Source organism: Schistocerca americana, chromosome 1 (genome assembly GCF_021461395.2).
Source record: "Schistocerca americana isolate TAMUIC-IGC-003095 chromosome 1, iqSchAmer2.1, whole genome shotgun sequence".
In the NCBI taxonomy this organism is placed as follows: Eukaryota; Metazoa; Arthropoda; class Insecta; order Orthoptera; family Acrididae; genus Schistocerca; species Schistocerca americana.
This window is the reverse complement of record NC_060119.1, coordinates 799,252,233-799,266,394: the sequence shown is the minus strand read 5'-3', so window position 1 is coordinate 799,266,394 and position 14,162 is coordinate 799,252,233. Positions and strand designations below refer to the sequence as shown.

Sequence of the window (14,162 nt, the reverse complement as noted above, 5' to 3'; positions counted from 1 at the left end):
CATTTTGTTTATTACCTAGGAAACAGAGGAATTTACAAAGAAGTTTTGATAAGCAAGTGTTCAGTAATTGTGAACTGTGGACTGTTACCACTGGTCTGGAATTGTACTACATTAGTGTATAAATTATACTTGAATAGGATCTGTCCCTCCTTTTGACAGTCTCTTGCTACTTAGTATATTATTCTCGTATTTCAGCTTACAGGGTAGATAAATTCACAGTTTGAAGGCACTTTTGAATGTTCTAGGGAAAGCCATTGTGTAATCTGTCACTCAATTGGATCTGGTATGTCATTCCTCCTCAGTAATATTGTTTAAGATCTACATCTATATTCCGCAAGCCACCCAACGGTGTGTGGCGGAGGGCACTTCACATGCCACTGTCATTACCTCCCTTTTGTGTTCCAGTCACGTATGGTTCGCCGGAAGAACGACTGCAGGAAAGCCTCCGTGCACGCTCGAATCTCTCTAATTTTACATTTGTGACCTCCTCTGGAGGTATAAGTAGGGGGAAGCAATATATTCGATACCTCATCCAGAAACACACACTCTCGAAACCTGGACAGCAAGCTACACCGCCATGCAGAGCGCCTCTCTTGCAGAGTCTGCCACTTGAGTTTACTAAACATCTCCGTAACGCTTACCAAATAACCCTGTGACAAAACACGCCACTCTTCTTTGGATCTTCTCTATCTCCTCCGTCAACCCAATCTGGTACAGATCCCACGCTGATGAGCAATGCTCAAGTATAGGTCGAACAAGTGTTTTGCAAGCCACCTTCTTTGTTGATGGACTACATTTTCTAAGGACTCTCCCAATGGATCTCAACCTGGCACTCACCTTACCAACAATTAATTTTATATGATCATTCCACTTCAATTCGTTCCACACGCATACTCCCAGATATTTTACAGAAGTACCTGCTACCAGTGTTTGTTCCGCTATCATATAATCATACAATAAAGGATCCTTCTTTCTATGTATTCGCAATACATTACATTTGTCTATGTTAAGGGTCAGTTGCCACTTGCTGCACCAAGTGCCTGTCTGCTGCAGAGCTTCATGCATTTCACTACAATTTTCTAATGCTGCAACTTCTCTGTATACTGCAGCATCATCCGCGAAAAGCCAAATGGAACTTCCGACACTATCTACTAGGTCATTTATATATATTGTGAAAAGCAATGGTCCCATAACACTTCCCTGTGGCACACCAGAGGTTACTTTAACGTCTGTAGACGTATCTCCATTGAGAACAACATGCTGTGTTCTGTTTGCTAAAAACTCTTCAATCCAGTCACACAGTTAGTTTGATATTCCGTAGGCTTTTACTTTGTTTATCAGGCGACAGTGCGGAACTGTATCGAATGCCTTCCGGAAGTCAAGGAAAATAGCATCTACCTGGGAGCCTGTATCTAATATTTTCTGGGTCTCATGAACAAATAAAGCGAGTTGGGTCTCACACGATCGCTGTTTCCGGAATCCATGTTGATTCCCACAGAGTAGATTCTGGGTTTCCAGAAATGACATGATATGCGAGCAAAAAACATGTTCTAAAATTCTACAACAGATTGACGTCAGAGATTTAGGTCTATAGTTTTGTGCATCTGCTCGACGACCCTTCTTGAAGACTGGGACTACCTGTGCTCTTTTCGAATCATTTGGAACCTTCCGTTCCTCTAGAGACTTGCGGTACATGGCTGTTAGAAGGGGGGCAAGTTCTTTTGCGTACTCTGTGTAGAATCGAATTGGTATCCCGTCAGGTCCAATCGACTTTCCTCTGTTGAGTGATTTCAGTTGCTTTTCAATTCCTTGGACACTTATTTCGATGTCAGCCATTTTTTCGTTTGTGCGAGGATTTAGAGAACGAACTGCAGTGGGGTCTTCCTCTGTGAAACAGCTTTGGAAAAAGGTGTGTAGTATTTCAGCTTTATGCGTGTCATCCTGTTTCAATGCCCTCATCATCCCGAAGTGTCTGAATATGCTGTTTCGAGCCACTTACTGATTTAACGTAAGACCAGAGCTTCCTAGGATTTTCTGTCAGGTCGGTACATAGAATTTTACTTTCAAATTCACTGAACGCTTCACGCATAGCCCTCCTTACGCTAACTTTGACATCGTTTAGGTTCTGTTTGTCTGAGAGGCTGTGTTTAAACTTACAGTGAAGCTCTCTTTGCTTTCGCAGTAGTTTCCTAACTTTGTTGTTGAGCCATGGTGGGTTTCTCCCATCCCTCACAGTTTTACTCAGCACGTACCTGTCTAAAACGCATTTTACGATTGCCTTGAACTTTTTCCATAAACACTCAACATTGTCAGTGTCGGAACAGAAATTTTCGTTTTGATCTGTTAGGAAGTCTGAAATCTGCCTTCTATTACTCTTGCTAAACAGATAAACCTTCCTCCCTTTTTTTATATTCCTATTTACTTCCATATTCAGGGATGCTGCAAGGGCCTTATGATAACTGATTCCCTGTTCTGCACTTACAGAGTCGAAAAGTTCGGGTCTGTTTGTTATCGGTAGGTCCAAGATGTTATCTCCACGAGTTGGTTCTCTGTTTAATTGCTTGAAGTAATTTTCGGATAGTGCACTCAATATAATGTCACTCGATGCTCTGTCCCTACCACCCATCCTAAACATCTGAGTGTCCCAGTCTATATCTGGTAAATTGAAATCTCCACCTAAGACTATAACATGCTGAGAAAATTTATGTGAAATGTATTCCAGATTTTCTCTCAGTTGTTCTGCCACTAATGCTGTTGAGTCGAGAGGTTGGTAAAAGGAGCCAATTATTAACCCAGCTCGGTTGTTGAGTGTAACCTCCACCCATAATAATTCACAGGAACTATCCACTTCTACTTCACTACAGGATAAACTACTACTAACAGCGACAAACACGCCACCACTGGTTGCATGCAATCTATCCTTTCTAAACACCGTCTGTGCCTTTGTAAAAATTTCGGCTGAATTTATCTCTGGCTTCAGCCAGCTTTCCGTACCTATAACGATTTCAGCTTCGGTGCTTTCTATCAGCACTTGAAGTTCTGGCACTTTACCAGTGCAGCTTCGAAAGTGTACAATTACGATACCGATTGCTGCTTGGTTCCCGCTTGACCTGACTTTGCCCCGCACCCTTTGAGGCTATTGCCCTTTCTGTACTTGCCCGAGGCCATCTAACCTAAAAAACCGCCCAGTCCATGCCACACAACCCCTGCTACCCGTGTAGCCTGCTGCATGTAGTGGACTCCTGACCTATCCAGCGGATATGTTTGTATGTACTTCCTTGTCTGCACACTGTGCATCACTGATCATTAACCTGGTCTTTATCTCTCATGAACATTGCTACCATATAAGATCCCAAATTTCATTTTGCAGAATATCCAGTGAGTCTGGACTGCATCTTTTAGTTTTCAGGATCGTAGAAGCATTCATTATGGAATCGATAACTATCTCAACAACACCGTCAGTTGCCTACTATAATGGATGTGAGTTTTGCTGAGATTCATCATGTCAAGTTCCCGAAGTAAAATTGTTTCTCATTTTCACAGCTTATTTCTAACATGTTTCCTTTGGATGAACAGTTGTGTTTAGGGTTCCTGAGAACCATAGTAGCACAAAACTTACAATTAGTGTTTTCGAAATAACTTTCTTTATGCAAATTTTTAGAACGTGAGGTGACTGTGATCTTGATTACATCCCAGTAATGGATCATACAATTTTGTCTAGCGTTGTCTCAATATTGAAGCACTGCAGCAGAAGTTGACATAAAACTTCATTCTGGAAAGATGTGGACAGGCCGGCATGGGTGGTTTAATGCTGTTTGACATGGACTGGATCAAATGCATGAATGAATGCCATGTGTTGATTTCCATTTTCAAGAAATCATGGACACTTTAGCCTGCAGTAAGCCAGTGCATCCAATTTCTGGCATGTTAAGTGGCAAAATATAGTGTGTTTAAATGACTGTCATTCTAACCTTTCCTATTGTCATAGATACATAAGTGTTACGCTATCATTGTTGTTCCAGACTAGTAGTTGGCATGGTTGAGTAACATAGCAGGCAAAACCAAATGCTATGGTCTGTTGTGCCATTGGGTACAATATGTGAGCTTGACTGCTACATATTGAAGGCAGTTTGATTGAACAGCAGCCACTACTTCAAGGAGGCCGGAAGCTCGAGGTATTTTCCCTCCTTCATTCAACCTCATATGCTGTACTTTACAATGGCAATGCATAACAACTGATAAGAAAGTTGTAAGTCTTCTTTGCAGGACAGTAGGTACCACTACTTCCCTGACCTGCATGTCACTTATTGAAGATGTTTGGAGGGAAACATTTTCATTGAAGTTCTCCGCATCCACTGTTGCCAAGGGTACTCGCATATACACTACAAGAAGGGAAATAACCATGTAGGCCATCTTTGATTTCATGGCCCAACATTTAAGGGCTTTCATTGCAGACCATGGCAGTATTGTATCACTGTCAGTCATTATAAACTTGCACAACACAGTATTAGAATTCCCACCAAAAAACTTTTAATTTGCTTCCACATAAAGTAAATTACAGACACACTGTTAGTGACATAGTAATAGGTACGACACATGAAGTCTTGGATTACATTAAGGCACAGTCTAAAATGAAGTGTTCCCTAGTGACGAAACTATTAGAGCGACGCGGGCATGGCACACTGGCTTATATATGGCTGTTTGACTACAGCACAGTGCTTGCTGTGCCATCTGTGCTGATGTGAGGCAGGCTCTTTAGGCCGTCCGTGGAGGCGCATGTTGTTTAATTGTACAAACTTACTGTGTAGGGTTACAATGCTCTTTCCCCCTTGGGGGGAAACTGTTCACCGTGGAGAGGTCCATGTCTTCATTGGAAGGGGGTGACTGCTGGGTCAGATGTCATGCCTTCACAGGAGAATATGGTCTGAAATGTTGTGGACGTGGACGGGCATGGCACCCACTCCCCCACGAGAGACCATAAGGGAGCACCGGTGATGGGGGCAGTGTACCCGTGTCCACCTCTGGGCAGGCACTCAGCTATGGAGGTAGCAGAAAAGACATAGGTGGTGGCAGCAGTAGCAACAGGGGCCATGGAGATAGCCCAGCACTAACTACTTTGCCTGGTGGTAGCAGCACCCAGAAAGTAGACAGTGCAGGAGCTGAAGAGGGTGTGGGCTGCGCTGTGGGGGCTGATGCAGACTGTGGAGGCAACCGCAGGGGTGGCAAGGTATCTGGTGTGTGATCAGTCACACGTGGGCCGTTGGGTAGCACTGGTTATAGTGTCAGGACACCGAGCTATCAGACATGCACGTGACACAGAGGTGACAGCCTCAGCAGTGGTGGGCAAATGCTGGTATCCACATAGGGTGCCCGCTAAACATGTGGGCCCATATGATGGAGCCTGGATGGAACCACTGCAAGGTAAGCACTGGTGGGTGGCCAGGTGTCGGCCAGAGCAGATGAAGTAGTGTATGGGACTGGCAGCTATGAAGCAGCTCCACCAGGCTACGGTCACCAACTGAAGTGAACCAATAGGACCTATCAAGGGCTTCCCTGGGAGAAGGTTGTGTATTGTATTTTTTCATCTTAGTTTTGATATTTAGGGACCATAACATGCCAAATGTCACTCATTGTACAAATATTTTCAAAATCATGAGACACAAGTTGTGGACTGTTGTCCTTCACAAATGTATATGGTAATCCTTCCAAGGAAAAAAGTTTTGCAAGGGCCATGACCGTAGTTGCCATGGATGTGGTTGGGCAACAAACCACATAAGGAAATTTCGAGATAGCATCAACTACAAGAAGCTAGAAGGAGTTAAGGAAGGGATTCACAAAATCACCATGAATACACTCCCAGGGGTGTGGGAGGTGGGCCATGGGGAAGTAGAGACCAGTGGTACCACTTGATGGGTGGTGTGCTGTAGATGGCTGACATAAAAAGTTTGATTTCATTGTCAATATGTGGTAAAACCCCTGGCTGTGGGCCAGCAGTTTCGTACGAGAAACATGCCACTGATCCAGATGGAGATTCCCACTGCAGTGCGGACAGGATCACAACCATGGGCACTGACTCTTCAGCAGCCAATAGTAACACACCATCAAGAACTGAAAGGGGGTGGCAGAGAGCGTAATAATTAAGCAAAGGATCTGACACTTGTCTCGGTGTGTTTTCTGGCCAGTCATGGTGGACTTGCAGTAAGGCAGGATCAGCTGCAATAGCCACCAAAATCTGAGAACTGGTAATTGGAAAACCATCCATGGCATTTTGGGCTTTGATGTTTAAATGAAAACAAAACAGTTCATCCTGATGAAATGCAAGATTGTAATGCAGGTTCGTGGTTAATCGCAACTGAGAAAGAGCCTCCTTATTAGCATGTGCTGTGGGGTAGAAGTGAATCTCATGGTTACAGTGAAATAAAAACGGAGCCCAGCATTGCAGGCAATGGGCTGCTTTGTCTGGAAGAGATGCTGAAGGATGAAATAGAGAAAACAGAGGTTTATGATTCAGTAATCAAATGAAATTTAGAACCGTAGAGGAAAACATGAAATTTTTTGAGTGCATACACAATAGCAAGTGCCTTTTTCTATCTGGGAGTAGTACTGTTGCACCTGATTCAGGGTTTTGGAAGGATATGCTGTAGTGCATTCAGAACTGTCCACATCTTTGTGTGCAAGAATGACTCCAAGGCCATGATGGAAGGCATCTGTAGCCAAAACAAGATATTGGAAGGTAACTAAGGAAGGAGCCTAGTGTAATTTTGACTTCAACAGGATAAAAAGCACACTCGCAGGCTGGCAACCAGTGAAAGGGAACACCTGTACATAAGAGAGCGTAAAGGGGATGAGCTGCCGTGGCATACCAGGAAGAAATTTATGGTAGGAGGCAATCTTTCCAAGAAAGACCTTCAATTCTTTTACATTGGTAGGATGCAGCAAAGCCACAATGGCATTGACATGCTGGTGTAATGGCTTGGCTCCAGCTCTCAGGACTCCGAAACAGAGATAGACAATAGATGGGTGAAAAAACTGCAATTTGTCAAAGTTGCATTTCAACGTGGTGGCTTGCAGCACAGTGAACATGGCACGAAGACCTGCAAGTGTTCATCTGCAGAGGAACCAGAGACCACAGTATCATCCAGGCAGTTAATGCACCCTGGCATGGTGGCCCTGAGTTGCTCTAAAAATCAATGAAAAGTAGCAGGAGTGGTAGCTGTGCCAAATGGCAGGTGGTGGTATTGGTATAACCCAAGAGGAGTAGTCAGTACAAGGAAATGTTTGGAATTGTCATCCAGAGATAGTTTGAAAGTGAGCTTCAGAGAAGTTGATTTTGGAAAAATACTCTCCCCCTGTAGGCTGAGCTAAGAGTACATCCAGACAGGGTAAGAGGTAGGTGTCACTAACAGGCTGTGAATTTACAGAATTTTTAAAATCACCATAGAATCGAAGGTTGCCATTAGGTTTTGTGACAAATACCAACATGGTAGACCATTCTTTAGAGGAGACGGAGGTGATAACACACAAGGACATAAATCAGTAGTTCTGCTTTGACTTGTTTCCGTAAAGCAATGGGGATTGGATGGGCATGAAAAAAAAAATAGGAGCGTGCCATCAGCTTCATTGTGACGTGAACCTTGAAACTGGTACCACTCCTTAAACAGTCCAAAAACAGGGACGAAAATTCTGAACAGAGCATGTCCAGTTGTTAGTATGGAACTTGATCCATCAACAGTTGATCAAAAATAGAGAATCCAAAAAGCTGAAGGCATCTAACCCAAATAAGTTTTCGGTATTGGCATCAAGTACATCTAGAAAGGTCCATGGCCGAACAACTGCTGGGGGCTATAAAACTGTCCCAATAAGGATGTTTGTTGTAACTCACCAACCGCCGATAGATGTGACAACGCCAGTGACCAGAGACCCACATAGGTTTGAGAATTTTCAGCACGGCACTGCCTTATGCAATGTGGGGACTGCGACTGCACAGACACGACGCAGTCTGCCCTCTGTGTGCTAATCAGTGGCAGCTGAGGAAGAGAAGCAATGATGGCTACTTCACACCAAGCTTTCTGCTTCCCTAGATACTTCAAAAGATTTAGCAGTGTTCAAAACCTCTTTGAGAGAGGGATTTTCATGTTTTAAAGCGTGTTCACAAACTTATCTATCAGGGGCCAAGCATGTTATAACTTCATGAACCAACAGATCAGCATCTGAGTCCCAGCGAGTGTCAGTAAAAAACTGGCAATGACAGCTAATCCATTGATATGACTTTTGTGGCTGCTTTTGGCAATGGTGAAACGCAATGCAAGCAGCAATAACATGAGTATGCTTGCAGTGAAAATTGGAGCACAACTGACACTTTTCATCAAGAGAGAGAAAGTGGCAGGTTCATGCAGAAAAATTAGCGTACCCAAAAGGTGGTAAACACAAGGACAAATCCATGACAGAAAGAAAACCTTACACGTGTTGGGGTCAGTGACACCAAAAGCTTGGAAATGTTGCCAAAGGCATTTTTCATATGCATCAGAATCATCCATACTATCATTATATGGAGGAAACTGTGGGGTTGTGTCACTGGCAGTGAACCCCAGGGCATCAACAAAGCTGCCAAACTGTTTAGTGTAGTAGAGAGAGCCTGCTGCTGGTTGGTGAGAGTTCACTGCTAAGAGATTGAAGAATTTCTTCCACAAGTATACTGGCCATAGTGAACCATGAAACAAAACACACTCAAGTAGAGTCCCATCCTTGTCATCAAAGTATTGTAACTTTGCGCAGCACAAAGTTAGAAACTTCACCAACTAACTGTTAATTTGCTTCCCCACAAAGGAAATTATTGACACACTGAATAATGTAGTAAAAGGTACAACACATGAAATCAGAGGTTACATTAATGCACAGTCTAAAGTTAAAAGATCCCTAGTCATGAAAACATTAGAGCAGCTGAGGGCACAGTTTATATACATGGCTGTCTGCATACAGCATAGCACTTGCTGCACTGTCTCTGCTGATGTGAGGAGACCTCTTGAGGCCTGCCATGGAGGTGTGTGCTGTTTAATTATGTGTGCGCACTGTATAAGGTTCCAAGAGTCATCGTGTACTATTCAGGAGTCATAATCATTTGCATATTGCCATTCATTTCAGTTACATACATCTGTTTTTACTACTGGAATATTCACAAACATTAGTGTAAAAAGCAGATATACAAAAAGAAAGTGGCATGTCGTCTGACACACCTGGGCAATTGCTGGAGTTTTTTAAAGGTAGATTTTTCTCAGGTGCGTAGAAGAAAATGCTCTGTGGTGATGTGATGGATGTAAATAAAAGCTACTGCCTCTGTTCATCATACCTGAGCAAATGTATCAGCTCAAGAAAGAATCAGAAAGTATTTCATTAAGTAGGAAGCTCTGTGTGGAAAGAAACACACTAATAAATTTTGCATTGTCGGAGATAGTGAAAGACAAAATCGTACAGTACTGAATGAAGAGGTGAGAGGTGTTAGTGAAAATATCTGTGTCATAAAAATAGGTGGAGAAAAAAAGCAAAGTGATAAAAGTGTAAAGGAAATGTACTGTTTAAGATTTGTGTTTGTGTGAAAATTCAGCACATACATTTCATGTTAAACCCAATTATAAAAAATGTGATAGCTGGAAAACAACTTTCCATATTCCCAGACAAGTCTATTAAAAGTCTAGTCATCACCTTTCCTGACTATAATTGTCTTTAGCAGTACCTTTAGAGCTATGTTTGATGCAATTCTGTTTACTCTGCAGGTAGCAGAATCACGGCACCTGAAGGCTCTGGTATCCATGGCAGGACCTGATGTCATGTGTGTTGGAGCTGGAAAAGCTGCTCAGGAAGTTCTAAAGGTACGTACATGTACAATCATTAAACTAAATGGTACCGATAAATTTACCTATTGAAACTGAAACAACATTTCCTATAGATTATGAAAGTTTCTTTATAGTGAAAAAAAAATGGCAGTCTTTAGACAGTTATTCCAAGTTCACTCACTCACTCCCTGCCTCTCCCTCCTCTCTCTGTCTCTCTTCTCTACCTCTCTTTATGTTTATTTCTCTCTCTCCCCCCCCCCCCCCTTTCTGTAACTCCACTAGTACTCAAACACTGTAAGCTGCTGGTATGATACTTCTAACTGAGCATAAACCTTTCCTTAAACTCGTGGAGATAATTCAGAAGCAGGAATCAAATTCAAGAACTTATGCAACATGAGGTTGCACTGAGACTTGCCTTCAAATTCTTCCTGTTCCTTCCTGAGGCGCAGTTAATTTTTATTGTGAAGGGTGAAACAGTAGTAAACAGTCATGTAATGAGACAATTACTGCAACAGTTGTGTGATGATTTGCTTTCTCGCACTAGCCATAACCTACCTTATGCTTACTTCATAAAGCAGACAGCGAGGAAATTTAAACTGCCAAAAACTGTTCTGTTCATGAATTTTAATAAGAAATGTTTTAATGCTAGTATTTGAACTTGCCAAAGTTAGTGTTGCTATAAAGCCACATGTTCCATCCATGGAGGTGGGTTTATACAGCTTAATCTGAGTGCAGGAACATTAACACGAATTCCAGTCATGGGTTATGAATACTCTGCATTTTGACAGTAATCTCTTCATTTTACAGTCATATAACTCTTTACCAATCACATGTATTAGTACATTGTGTAATAAAATACAAAGATGATATCATTTTTATGGCAAAATATGTTTTAATTGACAGCGTATTGAACGAGAAGCAACTTTCAGCTACCAGACGCTGACAGTACCTGAAGATATAGCAGCAAATGTTCTGTACGTGAATGGTACTCTGATTCATCGATCAGTTGAAGAAATTCCAGAGTCTTGCAAGGTTAGCATTGTACATTCATTCTCTAGAAACATTTAAATATGGAAACCACATATTCCAATTATGTTTGTTATTAATATCTATGTAACAAATTATTCAAAAAACAAAGATGATGTGACTTACCACACAAAAATGCTGGCATGTTGATAGACACACAAACACATACACACAAAATTCAAGCTTTCGCAACCAATGGTTGCTTCATCAGGAGAGAGGGAAGGAGAGGGAAAGATGATAAGGATGTGGGTTTTAAGGGAGAGGGTAAGGAGTCATTCCAATCCCGGGAGCGGAAAGACTTACCTTAGGGGGAAAAAGGACAGGTATACACTCGTGCGCGCACACACACACACACACACACACACACACACACACACACACACACACACACACATCCATCTGCACATACGTGTCTGTGTATGTGCGGATGGATATGTGTATGTGTGCGCGAGTGTATACCTGTCCTTTTTTCCCCCTAAGGTAAGTCTTTCCCCATGAACCATGGACCTTGCTGTTGGTGGGGAGGCTTGCGTGCCTCAGTGATACAGATGGCCGTACCGTAGGTGTAACCACAACGGAGGGGTATCTGTTGAGAGGCCAGTCAAACGTGTGGTTCCTGAAGAGGGGCAGCAGCCTTTTCAGTAGTTGCAGGGGCAACAGTCTGGATGATTGACTGATCTGGCCTTGTAACATTAACCAAAACGGCCTTTCTGTGCTGGTACTGCGAACAGCTGAAAGCAAGGGGAAACTACAGCCGTAATTTTTCTCGAGGGCATGCAGCTTTACTGTATGATTAAATGATGATGGCGTCCTCTTGGGTAAAATATTCCGGAGGTAAAATAGTCCCCCATTCGGATCTCCGGGTGGGGACTACTCAAGAGGACGTTGTTATCAGGAAAAAGAAAACTGGCGTTCTACGGATCGGAGCGTGGAATGTCAGATCCCTTAATTGGGCAGGTAGGTTAGAAAATTCAAAAAGGGAAATGGATAGGTTAAAGTTAGATATAGTGGGAATTAGTGAAGTTCGGTGGCAGGAGGAACAAGACTTTTGGTCAAATAGGGGTAATGCAGGAGTAGGTTTAATAATGAATAAAAAAAAATAGGAGTGCGGGTAAGCTACTACAAACAGCATAGTGAACGCATTATTGTGGCCAAGATAGACACAAAGCCCATCCCTACTACAGTAGTACAAGTTTATATGCCAACTAGCTCTGCAGATGATGAAGAAATTGATGAAATGTATGATGAAATAAAAGAAATTATTCAGGTAGTGCAGGAAGACGAAAATTTAATAGTCATGGGTGACTGGAATTCGAGAGTAGGAAAAGGGAGAGAAGGAAACATAGTAGGTGAATATGGATTGGGGGGAAGAAATGAAAGTGGAAGCCGTCTAGTAGAATTCTGCACAGAGCATAACTTAATCATAGCTAACACTTGGTTTAAGAATCATAAAAGAAGGTTGTATACATGCAAGAATCCTGGAGATACTAAAAGGTATCAGATAGATTATATAATGGTAAGTCAGAGATTTAGGAACCAGGTTTTAAATTGTAAGACATTTCCAGGGGCAGATGTGGACTCTGACCACAATCTATTGGTTATGAGCTGTAGATTAAAACTGAAGAAACTACAAAAAGGTGCTAATTTAAGGAGATGGGACCTGGATAAACTGACTAAACCAGAGGTTGTAGAGAGTTTCAGGGAGAGCATAAGGGAACAATTGACAGGAATGGGGGAAAGAAATACAGTAGAAGAAGAATGGGTAGTTCTGAGGGATGAAGTAGTGAAGGCAGCAGACGATCAAGTAGGTAAAAAGACAAGGGCTAATAGAAATCCTTGCGTAACAGAAGAAATATTGAATTTAATTGATGAAAGGAGAAAATATAAAAATGCTGTAAATGAAGCAGGCAAAAAGGAATACAAACATCTCAAAAATGAGATCGGCAGGAAGTGCAAAATGGCTAAGCAGGGATGGCGAGAGGACAAATGTAACGATGTAGAGGCTTATCTCACTAGGGGTAAGATAGATACTGCCTACAGGAAAATTAAAGAGACCTTTGGAGAAAAGAGAACCACTTGCATGAATATCAAGAGCTCAGATGGAAACCCAGTTCTAAGTAAAGAAGGGAAAGCAGAAAGATGGAAGGAGTATATAGAGGGTCTATACAGTGGCAATGTTCTTGAGGACAATATTATGGAAATGGAAGTGAATGTAGATGAAGACGAAATGGGAGATAAGATACTGCGTGAAGAGTTTGACAGAGCACTGAAAGACATGAGTCAAAACAAGGCCCCTGGAGTAGACAACATTCCGTAGAAGTACTGACGGCCTTGGGAGAGCCAGTCATGACAAAACTCTACCATCTGGTGAGCAAGATGTATGAGACAGGCAAAATACCCTCAGACTTCAAGAAGAATATAATAATTCCAATCCCAAAGAAAGCAGGTGTTGAGAGATGTGAAAATTACCGAACTATCAGTTTAATAAGCCACGGATGCAAAATACTAACGCGAATTCTTTACAGATGAATGGAAAAACTGGTAGAAGCGGACCTCGGGGAAGATCAGTTTGGATTCCGTAGAAATGTTGGAACACGTGAGGCAATACTAACCTTGCGACTTATCTTAGAAGAAAGATTAAGAAAAGGCAAACCTACGTTTCTAGCATTTGTAGACTTAGAGAAAGCTTTTGACAATGTTAACTGGAATACTCTCTTTCAAATTCTGAAGGTGGCAGGGGTAAAATACAGGGAGCGAAAGGCTATTTACAATTTGTACAGAAACCAGATGGCAGTTATAAGAGTCGAGGGGCATGAAAGGGAAGCAGTGGTTGGGAAGGGAGTGAGACAGGGGTGTAGCCTCTCCCCGATGTTATTCAATCTGTATATTGAGCAAGCAGCAAAGGAAACAAAAGGAAAATTTGGAGTAGGTATTAAAATTCATGGAGAAGAAATAAAAACTTTGAGGTTCGCCGATGACATTGTAATTCTGTCAGAGACAGCAAAGGACTTGGAAGAGCAGTTGAACGGAATGGACAGTGTCTTGAAAGGAGGATATAAGATGAACATCAACAAAAGCAAAACGAGGATAATGGAGTGTAGTCAAATTAAATCAGGTGATGCTGAGGGAATTAGATTAGGAAATGAGACACTTAAAGTAGTAAAGGAGTTTTGCTATTTTGGGAGTAAAATAACTGATGATGGTCAAAGTAGAGAGGATATAAAATGTGGACTGGCAATAGCAAGGAAAGCGTTTCTGTAGAAGAGAAATTTGTTAACATCGAGTATAGATTTAAGTGTCAGGAAG

At 42.1% G+C, this 14,162-nt stretch overlaps 1 protein-coding gene across 2 annotated transcripts in view; it reads left to right on the top strand.

Moving 5' to 3' along the window:
- Positions 1-14,162, top strand: part of LOC124612612 (N(G),N(G)-dimethylarginine dimethylaminohydrolase 1) — a 69,000-nt gene that overhangs the window by 32,892 nt on the left and 21,946 nt on the right. For both annotated transcript variants that reach the window (XM_047140916.1, XM_047140908.1), the window contains exons 4-5: positions 9,771-9,866; positions 10,734-10,862. In XM_047140916.1, the coding sequence (XP_046996872.1) occupies positions 9,771-9,866; positions 10,734-10,862 (225 nt within the window). The remainder of the gene's footprint in view (positions 1-9,770; positions 9,867-10,733; positions 10,863-14,162) is intronic.